At 42.5% G+C, this 23615-nt stretch overlaps 1 protein-coding gene across 1 annotated transcript in view; it reads right to left on the bottom strand.

Moving 5' to 3' along the window:
• The window catches only part of CRISPLD2 (cysteine rich secretory protein LCCL domain containing 2), a 36923-nt gene that overhangs the window by 12574 nt on the left and 734 nt on the right, over nucleotides 1-23615 (bottom strand). Inside the window, exons 2-8 of the mRNA XM_072117041.1 lie at nucleotides 18826-19088; nucleotides 5781-5899; nucleotides 5554-5686; nucleotides 5112-5227; nucleotides 4647-4747; nucleotides 2789-2941; nucleotides 287-347 (exon numbers count right to left, since the gene is read on the bottom strand). Coding sequence (XP_071973142.1) covers nucleotides 287-347; nucleotides 2789-2941; nucleotides 4647-4747; nucleotides 5112-5227; nucleotides 5554-5686; nucleotides 5781-5899; nucleotides 18826-19056 — 914 coding nt within the window. The 5' untranslated portion in view covers nucleotides 19057-19088. The remainder of the gene's footprint in view (nucleotides 1-286; nucleotides 348-2788; nucleotides 2942-4646; nucleotides 4748-5111; nucleotides 5228-5553; nucleotides 5687-5780; nucleotides 5900-18825; nucleotides 19089-23615) is intronic.

Below are 23615 nucleotides of genomic sequence, written 5' to 3'. Positions count from 1 at the left end.
TGTCCCCAAGATGAGAGGAACAGCAGGATGCTCATGTCCCAGCTGCCCCGTTCCTCTCTATGGAGCGGACGGAGATTGCCTAGTACGGCGCTCAGCAACCTCCGTCAGCTCCAGATGAATGGGACAGCCTGGCCATGCGTGGCCGGCTGCTCCACTCATCTCGGGGAGCAACAAGAGGTCCGATTGGGGTACACCAGCCCCCAATATAACTCATATTTTAGAGATTCATCTTTTTACAAATCAGACCACATTATGGAAGCAAGATGTTTATTGAGAGAATTTATACCTATTGCAGGTGGAGCCTTTGCACTTATCCCTCATTCTTGTCTCACATTTGATGACTTGAGCTAGAAAAGAAAAAAGATATCAAAAGATTGGCAAAAAGAACCTCAGTGTTGTGAATGGATTTACTGCATTCTCAGTTGTCTTACCACTGTTCTATTGTAAAAGGAAGTTGCATTCTGTAATGTAACCAATGCTCTCTAGTGATGGATAGGCTGTATTCTCAGGGATGTCACTGCTGCTCTCTAGTGATGGATAGGCTGTATTCTCAGTGATGTCACTGCTCTCTAGTGAATGGATGGGTTGTATTCTCAGTGATGTCACTGTTCTCTAGTGAATGGATAGGCTGCACTCTCAGTGATGTCACTGCTGCTCTCTAGTGATGGATAGGCTATATTCTCAGTGATGTCACTGCTGCTCTCTAGTGAATGGATAGGCTGTATTCTCAGTGATAGTGCTGCTGCTCTCTAGTGAATGGATAGGCTGTATTCTCAGTGATGTCACTGCTGCTCTCTAGTGAATGGATAGGCTGTATTCTCAGTGATGTCACTGCTGCTCTCTAGTGAATGGATATATTGTATCCTCAGTGATGTCACTGCTGCTCTCTAGTGAATGGATAGGCTGTATTCCCAGTGATGTTCATGCTGCTCTCTAGTTAATGGATAGGCTGTATTCTAAAGTGATGTCACTGCTGCTCTGTAGTGAATGGATAGGCTGTATCCTCAGGGATGTCACTGCTGCTCTCTAAGGAATGGATAGGCTGTATTCTCAGTAATGTCACTGCGGCTCTCTAGTGAATGGATAGATTGTATCCTCAGTGATGTCACTGCTGCTCTCTAGTGAATGAATAGGCTGTATTCTCAGTGATGTCACTGCTGCTCTCTAGTGAATGGATAGGCTGTATTCTCAGTGATGTCACTGCTGCTCTCTAGTGAATGGATAGGCTGTATTCTCAGTAATGTCACTGCTGCTCTCTAGTGAATGGATAGGCTGTATTCTCAGTGATGTCACGGCTGCTCTCTAGTGAATGGATAGGCTGTATTCTCAGGGATGTCACTGCTGCTCTCTAGTGATGGATAGGCTGTATTCTCAGTGATGTTACTGCTGCTCTCTAGTGATGGATAGGTTGTATTCTCAGTGATGTCACTGCTGCTCTCTAGTGAATGGATAGGCTATAACCTCAGTGATGTCACTGCTGCTCTCTAGTGTATGGATAGGCTGTATTCCCAGTGATGTCACTGCTGCTCTCTAGTGATGGATAGGCTGTATTCTGAGGGATGTCACTGCTGCTCTCTAGTGATGGATAGGCTGTATTCTGAGGGATGTCACTGCTGCTCTCTAGTGAATGGATAGGCTGTATTCTCAGTGATGTCACTGCTGCTCTCTAGTAAATGGATAGGCTGTATCCTCAGTGATGTCACTGCTGCTCTCTAGTGATGGATAGGCTGTATTCTCAGTGATGTCACTGCTGCTCTCTAGTGAATGGATAGGCTGTATTCTCAGTGATGTCACTGCTGCTCTCTAGTGAATGGATAGGCTGTATCCTCAGGGATGTCACTGCTGCTCTCTAAGGAATGGATAGGCTGTATTCTCAGTAATGTCACTGCGGCTCTCTAGTGAATGGATAGATTGTATCCTCAGTGATGTCACTGCTGCTCTCTAGTGAATGAATAGGCTGTATTCTCAGTGATGTCACTGCTGCTCTCTAGTGAATGGATAGGCTGTATTCTCAGTGATGTCACTGCTGCTCTCTAGTGAATGGATAGGCTGTATTCTCAGTGATGTCACTGCTGCTCTCTAGTGAATGGATAGGCTGTATTCTCAGTAATGTCACTGCTGCTCTCTAGTGAATGGATAGGCTGTATTCTCAGTGATGTCACGGCTGCTCTCTAGTGAATGGATAGGCTGTATTCTCAGGGATGTCACTGCTGCTCTCTAGTGATGGATAGGCTGTATTCTCAGTGATGTTACTGCTGCTCTCTAGTGATGGATAGGTTGTATTCTCAGTGATGTCACTGCTGCTCTCTAGTGAATGGATAGGCTATAACCTCAGTGATGTCACTGCTGCTCTCTAGTGTATGGATAGGCTGTATTCCCAGTGATGTCACTGCTGCTCTCTAGTGATGGATAGGCTGTATTCTGAGGGATGTCACTGCTGCTCTCTAGTGATGGATAGGCTGTATTCTGAGGGATGTCACTGCTGCTCTCTAGTGAATGGATAGGCTGTATTCTCAGTGATGTCACTGCTGCTCTCTAGTAAATGGATAGGCTGTATCCTCAGTGATGTCACTGCTGCTCTCTAGTGATGGATAGGCTGTATTCTCAGTGATGTCACTGCTGCTCTCTAGTGAATGGATAGGCTGTATTCTCAGTGATGTCACTGCTGCTCTCTAGTGAATGGATAGGCTGTGTTCTCAGAGATGTCACTGCTGCTCTATAGTGAATGTATAGGCTGCACTCTCAGTGATGTCACTAAATTGTAAAAAAAAAAAATGTACATTTATACCCATGAGGTTGCTGTTTGCTGGCTGTGTTGTTTTTGGCACCACTTTAGGCTTATTGATTTTTTCATGCACCCAGATCAGTGTTTCTTCAGGAACACGAGGAGATTCAATCTCATTGGTTTCATCAGTCTCTACTGTCCCGGAATGCTTTTCACCTACAGGATAAGCAAAGGATACTGTAAAATATCAGCAAAATTTTCCCTGGGACACAAAATGTTAACCCAACCATAACAAGACATGTAAACAGCCATGCAGCAATGGTTACTGGAATCTTCATATACTCTCAGAACCTGGGACACCTCTTCCAGAACAGGACATGATGCTCATGGCAAATCACTTCTCTGGGGACGCACTGCTCAAGCAGCACCAAATAATGACAAAAAGTTCAGTGAGAGAAGGTTCTGGAAAAATCTGCTTCTCGTTTACTTTGTGTCAACAAGAACTGTGACAGATAATCGCTGAACAGCCAGCACAGAGAGTCATTGACTTAGATTTAAAGGGACAGCAGCATACATCCGGAAAAAAATGCTGCTGCATAGTACACCCACACAAAAAAGAAAGGAATCTAAAGCTGGAAATGATAGAATGTTGAAAGTATACAGGGATGAGTATTACAGGACGCAACCTGAATTCTACAATCTATCCATACCGCAGAAAACTGCAAAGTCAGGGCATGAATAAACAGTGCAAGATTGGATGCCTTGTGGCCAATCTTCAGACAATGCCTCTATAAATCTCCCTGTGCCTTTATGGCAGCCCATAAACCACCAGGCATATTTTGGCATAACATCAGGTGAATGAAGACTTAATGGAAATTACATAACAGACCAAAATGTGTAATAGACACGTAGTTCAAGAGTTAGAAACAGATTCCAGTGTTTTATTGTAAAAATAATAGAGCAGATTGCCTCCTCATCACAGGAACCTCAATATTTGGTTGCGGGGCAGCAGTCAATGCCAAATTGTACCCCTGACTACAGAGCAGGATGACAGAGAACTCTGAACTGATGACATCTGCTCCCAAATATTTGGCAAAAGTAGCATTAATGAGTATAATGGTCCAAGACAATGTTGCCAATCCATATGAGAAAACGGGGAGCTACCCCTTGGAGATTAAAAAAATAGGGAGCTACCTCCCAGCCATGTAGAAAAGGATTCAACTACTTCATCAACACAAAGAAAAAGACAGAGCTACCTACTGATCAAAGAATAAAGTATGGTCTACAGATCATAGGCAGGAGGATGAAGGTCATAGAAAGAAGGATGAAACTACCTCCTGGTCATAGATAAAATGAACAAGCTTCTTTCTGGTCCAAGGGATAGAATGGAGGTACCTTCTTATTATAAGGGCATTATAGAATTATTCCCTGGTTATAAAGAGCAGGATGGAACTACATCCTGGTTAGTCTGAAATGAGTGGAGCTTCCTCCTGGACATAGAGAGAAAGATAGAGCTACCTCCTGATAATGGGGTAAGGATAGAGCTACCTATAAAGAGAAGCAAAGAGTCACCTCTTGCACAAAAAGGATCTTGCTACCTCCTAGTTACAGAGAAAGTATGGTGTTGTCTCCGGATTATGGGGTAAGGATAGAGCTACCTTCTGGTCACAGAGAGAAGTATAAAGTGACCTCCTAGTTTCAGAGAAAGGATGATGCTACCTCCTAGTTATGGGGTAACCACCAGGTCATGACTGACATGGTTTGTCCTGGGTAACACACAGAAAGCTCTGTTCAGCCTTAGCGTTTTGGTTTATGACTATAATACATGAAGGACAGTAATTACATGAGCAGAGCACAGGGTTTTGGAAGAGAAGTCAATAATAGATATGGAACTCTCCTCTGTAACAGTGTAAATATTTACCTTTGTAGCAGAGGTTATTCTTGCAGTTTCCTCCATAACTGGGTGGACACTCTGAGCAGGGACGTCCATTCTTATATGGTGCTTCACCAATCCAGTTTCCCCTAAAAAAAAGAATATCAAATATTAACAGAATGACACATCTAGAGTCCTGTGTGCTAATGGGAATTTATGAATAGCTACACTGTTTGTGGCTGATAATGATGACTGGGATAACTCACCCTAGTGATTAATATTTTGATAACATGTAATAAAGTTAAAAGAAAGCTTTAGAGAATCGTCATAGAATCGTCGTGTGGTGTCACTTATAACAGTTACAATAACACACTGCATTATCTTTGACATGAAATGTTTTTTCGGATGGGATAATTTACTGACTCTGGGTGAACAGCTTCCCAATCCTACAGCCTGCAATGAAAGATTTACTTGTTCCTTGGTGGTGGAGGTAATACAAGACTGGCCTCTTACTTTGGTGAATAGTTGCAGACGAGGTAGACAGCATTCTCCCAAATCTCTCCCCACACGTTCATCCTCTTGCAGACGTTTACCGCGCAGCCCACTTTAGTGGTTGTGGCCCAGACGATCTGGAGATGGAAAGGACAACATGAATAGCAGCAGGTTGTTGATTGAGACTGGGCAGGCAGCAGGTCAGCTGTGGTCTGAAGTTTGGGGGGCTTCATGGGAGGTCAGGAATGGGAATGTCTCAGGTAAACCGCTGCTGGAACATCTCAGGTAGAATCTGATTCATTGTTTATCTAGCTGTGTTCGATGAACTTGTGGCTTATCTCAGAATCCTACACAGTGAGGTGTCGTATAGGGTCCATAAGCATTTCCCTACATATGTTACATACATATATTACAGCCTACAATTAACAAACACTTCTACATTCACCTACTATAATAAACCTACCTGGGTATAATGAGTGCACATGGGTCCTGAGCATCGTTCTGGACAGTAAGGGTTACATTCATGTGGGTATGGATAAGTGTAGTCCTTAACCTCATCATACCATGACTGGACATGAAATGCTGGGGATCGATACCTTAGTGCAGAGAAGAATATAATATAAAGCTTGACTACAGAACTGTGATGTAAACACTATAAAGATGATAAAGCAGTCAATTGTCTCTCCTCACCTTCCCCAGTGCACTGCTAGGTTCTGTCCAATAGACATAAGTAGGCTGGCAGGTCCATGCTCCCACATGCACTGATGAGCCCAGGCTTCTGATGACCTCTCCAGCTCATCATCCCATGTCTGTAAAATGAAGAAAAATTGTAAATACTCTAATACAACTCTTATGTTTTTCTCTTTCCAATTGATTTGCTTGCTCTGAGTAGAACGAAATATACACTAGTTGCATACAGGGGAAAAAAACCTCTCCAGCTCACAGGTATGTGACAATGTTTTAATGTAGACAATCTTAAATGAACTAAATAACCTGAAACACTTTATCCAGACAAATGCACTATTTTTATATATTTTTATTTTAATTTGATCAGAAACATACAAATGCATAACTGGTAGGCAGGTTTTATAAATCCAAGACACAATAAGACATAAAAAGGTGTTAGAACTCCAAAATGTGTCTTAATAGTTTCAGTATTAATGCAGGCGAATGCAAATAAAGTTGTGGTGATATCTATTAATAGTACAGTATATCCCAGTGATATTCAAAACTATCTTAATAGAACATAATAGAACAGGTAATTCACCTACCGTCACCTTCCCTACCTCTGTCCCCATTGATGTAACATTCTGAGTTTCTCCATCAAGTACAAATGTGTGAAAGAGTGAAAGGGCACATCAAATCTATTCTCTTCTGTACAGTAAAAGGTTTCAGAATGAATAGTTTCTCAAGGTAGAATATTTTTCTCATCATCTCTAACACTTTAGACCTTGTTGGAACTCTTGGTTCCAGTCATTACTGAAAAAGACATTAGTTAGCTATCAGGCATGTTATGAAAGACAGTTTAGGAATCTATTGTCCTCTTGTTGGGTATCACAGTGGAACAGGTAGATAAGTGGATCTCTAGGAATTGCCCTAGGGACATAACTTCTGTGTATCCTGTGTATCCTCATAATAGTGTAGATCGACAACACAGACCAAGGTAAAGGCATGCATGCACGGTATCTGACAGTTCAGGCTTGCTAGTGCAACATCCCCCACCGGGGCCTAGCCTTTTCTTGGGGCCTGGAGTCGGCCGGGGCCCGCAGTACCTGAGTGGCTGCCGGTTGCGGCCTAGGCACGCTAGTGTCACGGTGCTTGGTATGGGGAACCAGAGGGCTGTCCTACAGCCTGGCAGGTCTCCAGCAGGGTGGTGTTGGCAAGAAATGATGAGGGAGAGGCTGCTATAGCGGTTCTCCTTGGGGCAACCCTTTGGTGTCTAGAGTATGGGTCTCTGTGTGGTGGACAGGGTGCCCGTGATGGTGACAGCCATAGTAGCAGGGACCAGACGGAGGCAGACGTTGAACAAAAACAACTTACAGTTCTTTATTGGAACCGACAGGAACCGCAGCAACGTGCCTTAACAGAATGGTAGATTGCTGAGATGCAGTTGGAGGGAGCCACAGGATGTAGATCATCACCCTGGATACAAAGGCAGGCTGGGAGGTAGCGGTGTCCTAGAAGGATGCTTCAGCTTGTCCTGGGTTGCTTCAGATATCACCCTTGAAGGTAGGATGATATCCCTTTCCTAACTAACTGTCTCACTACAATCTTCAGCAGGGGGCTGGGCTCACCTGCTCTGGTCTGATGTGCAAGCTGCACTGACTCCTCAGAGTCTCTAATCTGAGAGAGTGAACTCTCTCCTCACACTGCACTCTCTTCTTCAGACTCCTGGGTCTGACTGCACCCTAGAAGTTTCCTGACCAGGGTATTGTTACTCCCACGGGTCAGGTGGTGGCTACTCCTCCAATTACATCTCAGCTCACAGACATACAGTATAACACATGTGATTGGTTGCTGGAATTACATCACATAAAACAATTAACTCCTGCCTTACCAGGCAGGCTCTACCTCTGCAGTGCTCATTTGTGTTATGTAGTGACTATGTAGTGACATGCTGTGGGGCTGATCAGACCCTACACAGGCTTCAAGCTACATGGTGGGACGTATTCGCAACAACCACTCTGCCTTGCATCGGCGAGGGTGTTGCACTAGTAACCTCTGTAGGAAGGCTGGAGATGGGGTTAGATTGAAAGCAAAGATTTCTCTGTGCATAATCCTAAAATTAGTGTCCCTCCATACCTCATTTATGATGTATCTCCATATCACCTGAGAGCCTTTTACAATTTTTCATCCCTTCTTTTCATTCTCTAATTGTGACACTCCGCCTGAGAATGAAAGATCTTTGTGGCCCAATACCGATCACAACAGTTTGAGAATAGAGATACTCCTACTCCTCATTTATATCATCATCATCTTGTCAAAGGGGTTTGGTTTGCTTCTGACTCCATTTATCTTAAACCGTCCATATATAAGTTTTTGATCTGTTCAAACTGAAAGAATTGTGTTCCTCCCAGCTCAAATTTTTAAGGGTAGCTCCTCTTGGGTTAACTTCTTTGTTCCTGAAGTTGGAATAGATCTTGGATTGTCGTTATACCTTTGTCTCATCATTGCACAAAGAGTCTACTTTGACGCCCCTGAGGAAAGATCGGGTGGTTCCACAGAGGGAGCTATTTAGATATTGACCATGGCAGATGAAAACCCTTCCAGGCTGCATTTGCATCTCTGAATGTCACTGAATAATTAACAAATGGGCACAATTTACTGACTAGGATGTGAAGCAATGCACCACATTTATATAGGGTTTACACTGGCTTTCCTATGACTAGCTCGACAAAAGGTGCCCGGTATGTAAAAAGGGGGCATGACCTCACGCAAAAAAGGTCCGTGTTCCAAAAAATACTGCTGAACCGACAGAATTTTACTGTTTTATACTTCACCATATTTATCACCCAGCACCAGACACTTATATGAATCTGGTGCAGAATAAAGACCGTGCGCTGGTTTTGATTATTCAGGCGCACAAACTGCACAAATTTTGAAAAAAACCCATGTGTCAGGTGAATCTAAACCAGTTATTCAAGTAGGGCCCGCCCTACAATTTACAATGTAGAGTACCCTAGTAACATCTAGGCTACATTGAAAATAACTGATTGAGACAGTCAGGCCTACCATCTTTCCTGTCTCTTGACCATTTTAGTCCTGAATAACTTGATATGTGAGTAGAAGCAGTTTCTAGAGCGTGATAGCTCTAAGTCCCTGGCCTCATTGGGTGAGGCAGTTCTCCAATCTCCATCATCTCCTTAGCCCCAGCGGTAGACATCAGTGTCTAGTCCTTTCAGTGAAAAATCCTCTGGCGAAAGTTGCTTCATGGAAGCGTCTGCTTTCATGCACCTTTCCCTACAGGTCATTAAGCTCATGTTGGAAGCCATCTTAGGTCTTAAGTGTAGAAGTGCTGGGCAAGAGAGGAGCAAATAAACAGTTTGCAATTTTTGGTTGACACTGCTGAAAAGTTAGCAAAGAACAGTACCTTGTAACTCTTAGTAAACAGTGGGGAATGTAAATTCCTGTAAGTCTTCAGGATCTCTTCTTTGCTGGTATAACTGAGATATTTGACTAAAGCCTGCCGATGGTGCAGCGGGGAGACTGTGGTATTTGCCAATGGAGGTCTTATGCCATGTGCTCTCTCTACTGGTCTCCTTAATCCTAGACCGAGAGCTCTGGAAGGTCTTCCTCATATACCTTCCGCAGCATGCCTCCTGGGACTTTCTCTGGGAGGTCTACTAGACTCAGATTGCTGTGTCTCTACCTGTTTACAAGGTACTCTGTGTTGTCGGTCAGCTTTTTTGCCAAATGATCAAGCCTCTGGTACTGGGTGTCAATCTCTTTTCATGAGTCCTTTACGAAACAATATGATAGACTTTATTGATCCCTGAGAGGAAATTCTTTTGTGCATTGTGTCCAGGCTTAATGATACTTACCTTATAGGCTTATGTGTCACAGACACAGTTACCATTACATCCATATACTACATACATTGAGGGAGGCACATTATATACATTTGCTACACTATAATAACGAACAATTCAACATTATGTGTACAAGACTTGCTTACTTGTTGCTTCTTTATCATTACTAGTTATTAAAATACGTAAAGACATACAAATGTATGCCTCTGATGCCTGCACTTCTAATGATAGCTGTTCCTCATAGTTTTGCACCCCCTCTTTAACATCCGTGAGCATGCCTTGTAGCTTTGAGCTTGTTATCCAGGTCAGGGGCCAGACATTTCACAACCTCCCTGGCCAGACTGTAATAATCCACCTTGCACACAGATCTAACCTCTGCATTTGAAGTATGTTCTAAAGGTGAAGATTGTTTCTGCTCCAGCTCGCTTAAATGTGGTAGTGGTCTCCAACTCCATTCACTAGAGAGCAGCAGTGACATCACTGAGAATACAGCCTATCCATTCACTAGAAAGCAGCAGTGATGTCACTGACAATACAGCCTATCCATTCACTAGAAAGCAGCAGTGATGTCACTGACAATACAGCCTATCCATTCACTAGAGAGCAGCAGTGCCATCACTGAGAATATAGCCTATCCATTCACTAGAGAGCAGCAGTGACATCACTGAGAATACAGCCTATCCATTCACTAGAGAGCATTGGTTACATCACTGAGAATACAGCCTATCCATTCACTAGAGAGCAGCAGTGATATCACTGACAATACAACCTATTCAATCACTAGAGAGCAGCAATGACATCACTGAGAATACAGCCCATCCATTCATTAGAGAGCAGCAGTGACTAGAGGGCACCTTCTTGGGAAGGGGATAGGCATCTCCAATTCTTGGGTGGGGAGACGGGCAGGTTTTCTGTCCATTTCAGAGCAGAAATAGCTCTACAAAGGTAAGTAGCCAATAAAGGTCTGGAGCCAGCCTCACAGATTGACTTCCAGCTATTTAAACGTGTCATTCCGGAGCACCGGAATGGAGGAACGCACTAACACACGTATTTTTCATCAGTGCCAAAACTGGAAGTCCCAGAAAATTGCATTTCCTGTGCACTGGTACATGGAGACAAACTCAAGTCATGAAACAGATATGAATTTTGCTGTGTTAAACTCACACAACATTGTGTGAATGCCAAATGATAAACTCATAAATTATGTTATGTAGACAAGGCTAGAATGAGATTAAGCCTTTGACAGATAGCAGTTAAAGTATAGAAAATAGTGAAATCCAAAAATAAAAAGTCTAATACAAAGTTGTATATGCAGCCACCAGTTACATGATAAAACCACATGTTCCTTCTTCATCTGGGGTCACGAGACATGACCCAGAAATCTGTGCCCCAGACTGAAGCCTGTGCCTTGAGGATTGGGATCTGTGGTAGATTAGTTCCAGTAACCTAGAGAGCCACCTTGTTGTGTTAGCTGAGTTGATAGAAAGGTTCAACCTATTTCCTCTTGGCTTCCAGGTCTGATTCTCATTAAAGATAAAGGAAGATCCCTGCAAATAATTCTGCCAATTTAATACACTATTTCCGCAGAGCAGACAGGAAAGGGTTAATAATCTATTATTAAAAACATTGAATCCCAAGTCAACTCCTACTTCAAACATTAAAAAACATTTATTATTACTACGATAGATGAAAATCAACTTCAACAAAATTTTATTTCCTGAAATACTGAAATCTTGTACTCATAGTGCAATGACAAATTTACCTCTACTGGAGCTGGAGGAAAGGGGACAAGATCAGGAACAGTCACAACAGCAATAACCTGGGAATATTCATCCACTACAACACCACTAGGGGGCAGTAAGGAGTTTTCCTCTGCTGGATCAACCATGATTATCAAGGAATTTCATACAATATTACTTATGCAACTTGCTAAGTATAAAAGTGGAAATTGCAGGCTTCCCATGATATCAATGAACAACCATCAATGCTCCAATGCCCTGAATGTAATATAAAATGCAAATATATACTGCTCACTGAGAATACAGCCTATCCATTCACTAGAGAGCAGCAGTGACATCACTGAGAATATAGCCTATCCATTCACTAGAGAGCAGCAGTGACATCACTGACAATACAGCCTATCCATACACGAGAGAGCAGCAGTGACATCACTGAGAATACAGCCTATCCATTAACTAGAGAGCAGCAGTGACATCACTGAGAATACAACCTATCCATTAACTAGAGAGCAGCAGTGACATCACTGAGAATACAGCCTATCCATTCACTAGAGAGCAGCAGTGGTATCACTGAGAATACAGCCTATCCATTCACTAGAGAGCAGCAGTGACATCACTGAGAATACAGCCTATCCATTTACTAGAGAGCAGCGGTGACATCACTGAGAATACAGCCTATCCATTCACTAGAGAACAGTGACATCACTGAGAATACAGCCTATCCATTCACTAGAGAGCAGCAGTGACATCACTAGGAATACAGCCTATCCATTTACTAGAGAGCAGCAGTGGTATCACTGAGAACACAGCCTATCCATTCACTAGAGAGCAGCAGTGACATCACTGATAATACAGCCTATCCATTAACTAGAGAGCAGCAGTGACATCACTGAGAATACAACCTATCCATTAACTAGAGAGCAGCAGTGACATCACTGAGAATACAGCCTATCCATTCACTAGAGAGCAGCAGTGGTATCACTGAGAATACAGCCTATCCATTCACTAGAGAGCAGCAGTGACATCACTGAGAATACAGCCTATCCATTCACTAGAGAACAGTGACATCACTGAGAATACAGCCTATCCATTCACTAGAGAGCAGCAGTGACATCACTAGGAATACAGCCTATCCATTTACTAGAGAGCAGCAGTGGTATCACTGAGAACACAGCCTATCCATTCACTAGAGAGCAGCAGTGACATCACTGATAATACAGCCTATCCATTCACTAGAGAGCAGCAGTGACATCACTAGGAATACAGCCTATCCATTCACTAGAGAGCAGCAGTGGTATCACTGAGAATACAGCCTATCCATTCACTGGAGAGCAGCAGTAATATCACTGAGAATACAGCCTATCCATTCACTAGAGAGCAGCAGTGACATCCCTGAGAATACAGCCTATCCATTTACTAGAGAGCAGCGGTGACATCACTGAGAATACAGCCTATCCATTCACTAGAGAACAGTGACATCACTGAGAATACAGCCTATCCATTCACTAGAGAGCAGCAGTGACATCACTAGGAATACAGCCTATCCATTTACTAGAGAGCAGCAGTGGTATCACTGAGAATACAGCCTATCCATTCACTAGAGAGCAGCAGTGACATCACTGAGAATACAGCCTATCCATTCACTAGAGAGCAGCAGTGACATCACTAGGAATACAGCCTACCCATTCACTAGAGAGCAGCAGTGGTATCACTGAGAATACAGCCTATCCATTCACTAGAGAGCAGCAGTGACATCACTGAGAATACAGTCTATCCATTCACTAGAGAGTAGCAGTGACATCACTGAGAATACATCCTATCCATTCACTCGAGATCAGCAGTGACATCACTAGGAATACAGCCTATCCATTCACTAGAGAGCAGCAGTGGTATCACTGAGAATACAGCCTATCCATTCACTAGAGAGCAGCGGTAACATCACTGAGAATACAGCCTATCCATTCACTAGAGAACAGTGACATCACTGAGAATACAGCCTATCCATCCACTAGAGAGGAGCAGTGACATCACTGGGAATACAGCCTATCCATTCACTAGAGAGCAGCGGTGACATCACTGAGAATACAGCCAATCCATCACTAGAGAGCAGCAGTGACATCACTGAGAATACAGCCTATCCATTCACTAGAGAGCAACAGTGACATCACTGAGAATACAGCCTATCTATTCACTAGAGAGGAGCAGTGACATCACTGAGAATACAGCCTATCCATCACTAGAGAGCAGCAGTGAAATCACTGAGAATACAGCCTATCCATTCACTAGAGAGCAGCAGTCACTTCACTGACAATACAGCCTAACCATTCACTAGAGATCAGCAGTGACATCACTGAGAATACAGCCTATCCATTCACTAGAGAGCAGCAGTGACATCACTGAGAATACAGCCTATCCATTCACTAGACAGCAGCAGTGACATCACTGAGAATACAGCCTATCTATTCACTAGAGAGCAGCAGTGACATCATTGAGAATACAGCCTATCCATTCACTAGAGCAGCAGTGACATCACTGAGTATACAGCCTATCCATTCACTAGAGAGCAGCAGTGACATCCCTGAGAATACAGCCTATCCATCACTAGAGAGCAGCAGTGACATCCCTGCGAATACAGCCTATCCATTCACTAGAGAGCAGCAGTGACATCACTGAGAATACAGCCTATCCATCACTAGAGAGCAGCAGTGACATCACTGAGAATACAGCCTATCCATCACTAGAGAGCAGCAGTGACATCCCTGAGAATACAGCCTATCCATCACTAGAGAGCAGCAGTGACATCACTGAAACTATAATCTGACCATTCACTAAAGATCAGTGTCAATGCATCTAACGAAATTTTCAGTAAATCCTTATGCATACATCACCCCATGTGTCTGTTATATATACATTTATCAGGGGAGAGTTGTAGTTGCAGATTTCTCTTTAGTTCCATAAGGTAAGCACACAGTAGTTCACTGACGTTCCTAGCGAACAGTAAACTTTACCCATTCCCGTAAGAGGAGGAGTATCTCTCTGGATGATATGGCCTCATTTTCCATAGAGTAACTGTACAGCTTCAGTATATAGAGATTTTCACATTTGGTTTTGGCTGCCTTCCACTCTCCAAGCCTGGAAAATCTATAGGATAACAGAAGCTTGAAGGCTGCACAGTCATGTCTGCGCACTGAGGCTTTCATATATTTCATAGCAGCAGCAGCATATCCTGTACACAACTGCTTCCCCACATCTTCTGCCAAGAGTCTCCACTACAAATGAAACGCTATTCTGAGCATCCAGCTACAATAAGGCCCCTTCTCCACTGGCGTTTTTCACGCGCGAGTTCTGCGCGTGCATTTGACGCTCAGAACTCGCATTGCACTCTGTCCCATTGTATTCAATGGGTCTTTCTCCATTAGCGTGGTTTTGAACGCGCGTGCTTGCGTTCGTTTGCACGCGCGTCAAAATCGCAGCATGCTCTATTTTTGCGAGTCACGCGCGTTTTTCACGCCCCATTCAAGTCTATGGAGATGCATCAAGAACGCATTGCACTCGCAATCATTGCAAGTGCAATGCGAGTGCAATGCGTTTTAAACGTAAGGGTTGCTAGGTGACCAGAATAACATTATTTCCCCTGCTCGCGAACGATCATTTAATTAATAAAACACAATGAAGAACAGTGAAGAATAGAATAAAAACAGTGAACACAGTGAACACAGTGACCACAGGATCATTTAAGATAAAAACACAGTGCAGAACACAGTGCAGAATAGATTACAGATGTTCGGCACATCTGCTTACTTGTCGGGAGATACGCGCGGAACGGCGCGAACAAAATAGCATGTGAAGATCAATATATATGTGTGAAGAACACATTGCAGATGTATTTAAACATCTGCAATGTGTTCTTCACACACATATATATTGTTCTTCACATGCTATTTTGTTCGCGACGTTCCGCGCGTATCTCCCGACAAGTAAGCAGATGTGCCGAACATCTGTAATCTATTCTGCACTGTGTTCTGCACTGTGTTTTTATCTTAAATGATCCTGTGGTCACTGTGTTCACTGTGTACAATGATTTTATTCTATTCTTCACTGTTCTTCACATCTGCTAAATTGTCGGGAGATAATATATGCGCGGAACAGTGAAGAATAGATCGCAGATGTTTGCAAATTATCAGAAGACATTATTTTTCAATTAAATAACACATTTTAATCCCAAACCATGGTCCCTTTGAAAACTGCTCGAGTCTCCCATTGAAACGCGCGTCAAAAATGCGCCGAAAACGCAAAAACAACGCTAACAACACGCGCGTGAAAAACGCAAAAACGCAAATTACTCCAAGGAAAAATGGAACAAAAACGCAGCCAAAACGTCAGTTTTTCACGCATTGCACCCTGACGTGAAACGCAACGCTAGTGTGCAAGAGGCCTAAGAGATAATCCAGCTCTCAGCTTCTGGGCGAACATCTCTCAAGGGATGAGGAAAGAATTTTTTTTCATCTTGATTGCAAAGTTTTATCCAAACAAGTTTAATATCATTAGGAAACTAGAAATAGGTAATAAGCAAGTCCTGACATAAACTTTCTAGGACCCTAGCGCAAAGTCCTCCAGTCCTGAGAAGCTGCTGTTCACTAAATGTATGGAAGTTATGGAGGTTTATCCTAGAGTAACATGACTTTCATTCATCACAGTGGCTCTCAGACTATAAATGACAGACATTATGAATATTTGTAACTATTTTTGCAGAAACTCCACCGCAAAAATTAATGTTGCTCAAAAAACTTCAGTCCCATTACATGTAACAAATAAAGTTGCATGGATGAACTGGGGAGAAGTACTAACGCCCAGTACAGGTGCAGCAGCGGGCTCAACCTCAAGACACCTTCAAGACCAAACACACACAATCAACCAGTCAAAGCAACAATGCATCATACAGAATATGCATTTTTGACACGGAGTTGGAGGGTACATTCTTTAGTACAAGATACATGCGCTGTACATGATTCAGGTGGGTGCAGGTTCCAATGATAAAACAGATAGGACACAACTCATCTACCCGACACTTCCCTTCTCCTAAAATGCTCCCTCTTGCAAAGTCACTTCAGGTCACTTCGGACCATGAAGCAAGGTCCTGAGGCTGTAATTTTCATGGCAAACATTCCGGCTGCGTCTGCCAGCTCTTCCCTGTACTTTTCCACAGCCCTAGAATGAGGCTCTTTCTTGCCCGTCTGCTGCCTTTGTGGGCAGAGAAGTTACCTCCAATAAACTGACTCCAGCTTCAGATATTTTTCATGTATTCTAGTAGCCATGATAACTCCTTCAATGCTGCTGTGGATTGCAGGAGGCTGTATGCACTGGATTGGGACTCCGCCAAGGACAAGAAAACACTGTACCCCCAAAAGATCAGCCCCCAGTGACACCATACTAAGTTCAGACAAACATATGATTTTTTCCAGTCCAATGTTTCAGTCCCATATGAATCCGTATATATATGTTTTGTTTTTTATCCATATTTGCAGGTCTGTCCGTAGGCTAATAATAACTGTCTGACCGAATGCACCTCCCACTGGTTCTGGTCCCCCTGGATGAGGCACATATATACAGCAGCATACTGTGCAGAACCATAAGCAACACGTGGGATGTAAGGACCAAAAATACTGAAGAGGGCCTCTTTCAAGTGAACGTATGAAAACAGCCATGTTCATACGGGTAGCATGCGGCCACATTCATTTAAATGGGAAATACGGCAATCAATTTACATGGCTGTATTGTCTACTGTACTGTACCGTGAGAGAAAAAAATATAGGGCATGTCCTATTTTCTCCTGTATTTCCATTCCGTATACCCCATAGAAGACTATGGGAATGTTTAAAATATGTGTTACATACTAGCTGCATATAGAGGCTGAAAATAGGATGGGCTCTACATTTTTTTACATCTTGCTCATGATACGGTACAGTGGATAATACAGCCATTTAAATTCATTACTGCCCATTGATTGGCCATTGAAATGAATGTGGCCGCATGAAAACGATACAGTATGGGGAGCATACGGCTGTTTTCATACGTTTGTAAAAGAGGCCTAGCATGTATTGACAGTCCTGATTCTGTCTGTAATATTGTCTCAGGACCAGGCAGATGGCGTTTGTTTTCTGATTTTTTTCCCATATCCTGGTACTGGCTGAGGAACGAGGAGAGGATTTATGGGTGAGGAGTTAATTGAGCTAAACACCTTGTTTTCTCAGTCACATGTTCAGTAGGGAGCACTACTACAATAGCCAGATCAACGAGGATGAACTCTATGCACAAAATAATCTTTGAGCAATGTTCCTAATCACATGGTAACAGCAGGAGGCAATGACATGGCAGCTTATTATCCTGATTTTTATGCTTTTTGAGAAATTTGCCATTTTTCATTATTACGCTAGGTTGAATTCATTATTCACATGTCTGGCATCATGGATTAATGAGCAGCCAGGGTGAAATGTACAGATTCCAAATCCAATTTGAAGCGGTGGTCCCAAGATCAGCAAACTTGTCTGCTGAAATACTCTGATCTGCTAGGAGATCTCTGCTCTTCCATCTTGTGACTCCATTTGTGAACCCTTAGAAGATCAGCACAATCCCCTCTGAAAATACTCTGTCTTGCTAGGAGGAGCCTGCTCATTCTATTAGCTGTCCTTCTGTGACTACTGCCAAGATCAGCACATACTTGTTCTTAAATACTCTGTGCTGTAAGACGAACCCTGCTCCTTCTACTTCAGTACCTTGTAATATTTGACCAGAACATATAACACAGAGGAAAGGTCTATCAACAGTGTTGTTGAAAATATCCTGTGTACAGTCCTCCAGCAAAGCACAGGTTAACATTGGACTCCACATAAGCTGCCTCTAAGCACAAATTTCATATTATTCGCTTGGACATAAAACTCTTTATTCTTATAAAATCCTGGAGAACAGTGCATTCAGCATAGTCAGATATACAGCACCATCCGTCCGTCAGGCTCCAGATAAACACAGACGAACACTGTGTCACTACACAGCCTTAATATCCAACGCCAACCCAAATACTCGGCTGTGCCTTGTTCCGCCTGTGAGTTCTAGCTCCATTCTCAGCTCTGGGAAAGTTAAATCCTCTGTGACCAAAATAGATCCTGTGTGGTGTGAAAGAGAAGGGGCTCTGTGCTAAGTAGTTGCTGCCAAGCAGTGACCCCCACCTTTTAAGGTCAGACTCAAATGTGAACCTCTAAATTATGGATTACCCTTCCAGATAAAGTTGATAAAGCTGTCATCCCACCTTCCTAGAGCCCCTCATAGCTTATATTTTGTTATATTATAAGACATAAATGCAGGAATTGAACCAGTGTATAACACGGAAAAGCTCTAGTGATTACCACCAAACTACAGATAGAACTACTAAACCATTACGTGCCAGTGTGCTACAGGAGAGGATGGACCTACCATGTACTCCATGTTGGAAGCTGATGGATGTACTTGTCCTCTAAGCTTGTTGTGAAGTTGCAGGATTTCTTCCTTATCAGACCTGGATATGGCTCTTCGGCTTCTTGAGTGGGGGGCACTGTCCTTGTATTTGCCCAGGAAACTCTCCAGGAAGGTGTCATTGCCCAGGAACATGCAGTGACACTGGTCCAGGAGGAGGAGAGCACTTAGCGGCAGTATCCAAAGACTCATGATGATGATAGAGGTGCTGAGAATGGTCAATTCTAAGATAAAAAAGAAGCATAGATAAAATATCATTAAACTGTCCTTTAAAAGAGATGTTATCTAGCAGCTTTTTCCAGAAAACAAAATCTGTTCCCCATTGCTGACCTACTTGATTGTTGCATAATTGCTGTAAGTTTGATTCTTCTTCGACAATAGGCCTCATTTAGAAGATTTGTTAAATAGCTTCCAACCAAAGCACCGCTATTATTCTTTATGGGTGGGTTAGTAAATGAAAGCTGATCGGGCAACAGCACAGTCTTATTTCTCTAAAGCTGGAGGCTGTATAAAGTTACCCAGAAGTAAAGCTCTGTATCCATTGATGTTACCTCATCACACAGTGCAGGGAACCTACCAGCAGAAATTAACCTAATAAACAATTACCATTATGTTGTCAAGCATCTTAAAGGGGTATTCCCACTTTGCCAAATGAATGCCATTTTTTATGATGAAAAATAATACAATTTACCAATATACTTACTGTATCAATTCCTCATAGTTTTCTAGATCTCTGCTTGCTGCCCTGCTATAGAAAGTTTCATTGTTTATTTCAGTGGAAATCTGACCATGGTCATACAGGTGCACGGCTCGTTAGTGTCAGAGAGTAATCAGAGCTGTGGCTTATAACGAGCCGGGCACCTGTGTGATCATGGTCAGATTTCTGTTCACTGGAAATAAACAATGAAGCTTTCTACAGATTAACAGCAAGCAGAGATCTAGAAAACTGTAAGGAATTGATACAGAAAATATATTGGGAATTTGTATAACTTTTCATTATTCAAACAATATCCATTATTTATTTAAATATATCAGTAGTTTCTTTTATTCATCAGAGGTATGATGCAACGTTTCGACCACAAGGTCTTTACCAAGCATGGTGGAAACGTTGCATCATACCTCTGATGAATAACAGAAACTACTGATTTATTGCATTATCTTGGAAAGCTGCTGCTTTTTTCTATTACTACATTGACTTTACACTGCATGCAGCCATGTTTGGGGTAATATTGGATGCTGTCCTACACTAACATTCCCTTACATCTGTGTAATGGGTGACTACCTGACCTCTATTTTTATGTGTGCAACTAATTCATTCCTATTGTTGCCAGAATGTGATACCTGTCTTCTGTTGTGACCGTTTTTTGAAATGTGGAAACCCTAACTCTGTATAGTGTGAGGAGGGCATTAGTGGCACTGCTTGTGCCAGCCCCTGTATTCACTTATTTAGAACTGCACATTTGACTTTATAAATATGTAAACTGCAATTTTCCCATAAGACTGAAACCGGAAATGTTCAAGGGGGAAAAGTGGAACATTCCACAAGCGTCAAACTCTTAACCCTTTATGAAAGGCTTAGATACGACGACTGATCATACATGTATCACAGAAAACAGGATAAAAGGGGTGTGGGGGCATCTAAGACCAAAAAACTTTTTTGTGTACCCAAAGCAAATATAAAATACCAGTAATGTTTCACCCCTGACAAATAACTTGAAAAAGACTCAGTAAACTACCTTAAGGGATGAAGCCAAGATACTGATGTTACTTTCATCATATAATCATTGTCTGGTCAGAAAAGATCCATTTTCCTACTCCTAAAGTAGTAGACTAATAATAAACTTAGGTACAGGAGATCAAACTTAAAAAAATTCTGAATGGGGAATGATACAGCAGAGAATCAGTAGTATCATGTGTGATACATTTAAATTTCTTTTTTACTGGACAACACCTAGAATCTTATTCAAATTGCCTTTATGGGAGGCAGTAAAATAATTACTGGTCCCCCAATTCTACCGACACGACAGGAAACACTGGTAAAGGCTGAGCAGCCTGCTTAATAGGTGATCCAGCATCACTCATGAAACACTTACATACTGTAGCTTAGCAGCAAACTCTTAGCTTTGCCAATGGTACAACTATATACAAATCCTGCTGGTTCAGTATCTGAGCTTAGTGCACTTATTACAGGCTTTGTAAAAGATGAGTTATATGAGTAACTACAGCACCATGGTTAATGTCTCTGATCTCTACTGCGGAGGATGGGGGTTCAGCTGGAGAAGAGGCCTCATGGAATATTCTCTGTCATACAGTGAATCACTGAAACCATAATAAATGCCAAAGCCAAATCCTTTTCTTCCATGTCTGTCCATCCCCCAGTTCTGGATCTCAGACCCCGGACGAGACGAGAACTAATCACTGTTGGGGGGGCTTTTGGATAGCTAATAATGTGAATCTGCTGATATTTCGCTGTATGTACCAGGTATTTTTAATTCTACCACTCATCATCCAAGGGAGTATCCTCTACAGCTGATAATGTTATTTACAGGAGAAGGGGAGTGGGATAGAGTCTTACCTGCACTCATTTCTGAACCCCAGTAGTGACATTATATGCAGTGGATCGAGGGTCCTTCCTCACTCGCGCCTATGGACTCCAGCAGTCATATCATATACAGAGAATGGTGGATACTCAGAGAAATAAAGTTGATGGTCCAGCCAGTAAATGCAATCTTTTTAGACTTTTATTTCATCCAATATTCATTTGTCCATAGTGTTATTCCAGCATTCCTACGCGTTTCGAGCGATCTAGTCGCTCTTAATCATGGAATATCGAATACATTTCATAATGATCCCTTTAAGTACCTCCTCTCATAGACACCTGTGAGGTGGGTGTGTACAAATTATGACATCACACCTCATCGATGTGAGGGAAGTGTACAAAAAGGACCAGAACATGTGAATAATCCAAAAATACAGTATACAAAACAATTACAAATATAACTTGGTACAAAAGCTACACTTAAAACTGCCATATTATAAATACGTTTCAAAAGAAGAAGGGAAACTTTCTCTGCGTCTCCGGAGACGCAGAGAAAGTTTCCCTTCTTCTTTTGAAACGTATTTATAATATGGCAGTTTTAAGTGTAGCTTTTGTACCAAGTTATATTTGTAATTGTTTTGTATACTGTATTTTTGGATTATTCACATGTTCTGGTCCTTTTTGTACACTTCCCTCACATCGGTGAGGTGTGATGTCATAATTTGTACACACCCACCTCACAGGTGTCTATGAGAGGAGGTACTTAAAGGGATCATTATGAAATGTATTCGATATTCCATGATTAAGAGCGACTAGATCGCTCGAAACGCGTAGGAATGCTGGAATAACACTATGGACAAATGAATATTGGATGAAATAAAAGTCTAAAAAGATTGCATTTACTGGCTGGACCATCAACTTTATTTCTCTGAGTGTTGGTGCCTCAGCAAACAAGGCGGGTTTCGTGCCGGTATTCATGCAGTCATGGAGGTGAGCTGGTTTTTCTCTTTTTTCCTCAATGGTGGATACTACCTGTAGCAAACAAGAAACACGATCCAGCTTCCAAGGATGCAACAGGAATCGATGTAAAATTTTCAAGGCTTTATTCCATTTCGTTAAAAAATGACAAATTCGGCCATGGGATACAACAGCATAAGTCGTCTACGCGTTTCGGGTATTAAGCACCCTTATAATACCCAAAACGCGTAGACAACTTATGCTGTTGTATCCCATTGCCGAATTTGTCATTTTTTTACCAAAATGGAGTAAAGCCTTGAAAATTTTACATCGATTCCTATTGCATCCTTGGAAGCTGGATCGTGTTTCTTGTTTGCTATATTTCCACTCTCCAAGCCGGAGGGATCCTTGCTCGGATGGTTCCATGTGCTATGGAATACATCATCAGGGTGAGCCGATGTTCCTTCCTTATGTTTTTACTCTGATACTACCTGTACTCCCCAGCAGTCATATTATATACATTGGATACTGGTTCTATTTAACTCTAGACCGAAGAAATCATGTCATATACAGAGAACAGTACTACCTGTGCTCAGCTCTAGAACCCAACAGTCATGTCAACAGTCACATCCCCTACAGCAGCAGGAATGTTATATAGAGAGGATGGTGGGTCCTACCTGTACTCATCTCTGGACAGGAGCAGGCATGTTATATACAGAGAATGGTGGGTCCTACCTGTTCTCATCTCTGGACAGGAGCAGGCATGTTGTATAGAAAGGATGGTGGGTCCTACCTGTGCTCATCTCTGGACAGCAGCAGGCATGTTATATAGAGAGGATGGTGGGTCCTACCTGTACTCATCTCTGGACAGCAGCAGGCATGTTATACACAGAGGATGGTGGGTCCTACCTGTACTCATCTCTGGACAGCAGTAGGCATGTTATATACAGAGGATGGTGGGTCCTACCTGTGCTCATCTCTGGACAGGAGCAGGCATGTTATATAGAAAGGATGGTGGGTCCTACCTGTACTCATCTCTGGACAGCAGCAGGCATGTTATATACAGAGAATGGTGGGTCCTACCTGTACTCATCTCTGGACAGCAGCAGGCATGTTATATACAGAGAATGGTGGGTCCTACCTGTACTGATCTCTGGACAGCAGCAGGCATCTTATATACAGAGGATGGTGGGTCCTTCCTGTACTGATCTGTGGACAGCAGTAGGCATGTTATATAGAGAGGATGGTGGGTCCT

The sequence above is a fragment of the Engystomops pustulosus genome, chromosome 7 (assembly GCF_040894005.1).
Source record: "Engystomops pustulosus chromosome 7, aEngPut4.maternal, whole genome shotgun sequence".
Classification (NCBI taxonomy): Eukaryota; Metazoa; Chordata; class Amphibia; order Anura; family Leptodactylidae; genus Engystomops; species Engystomops pustulosus.
Note: the sequence above shows the minus strand (reverse complement) of the source record. Positions and strands in the feature narration are given on the sequence as shown.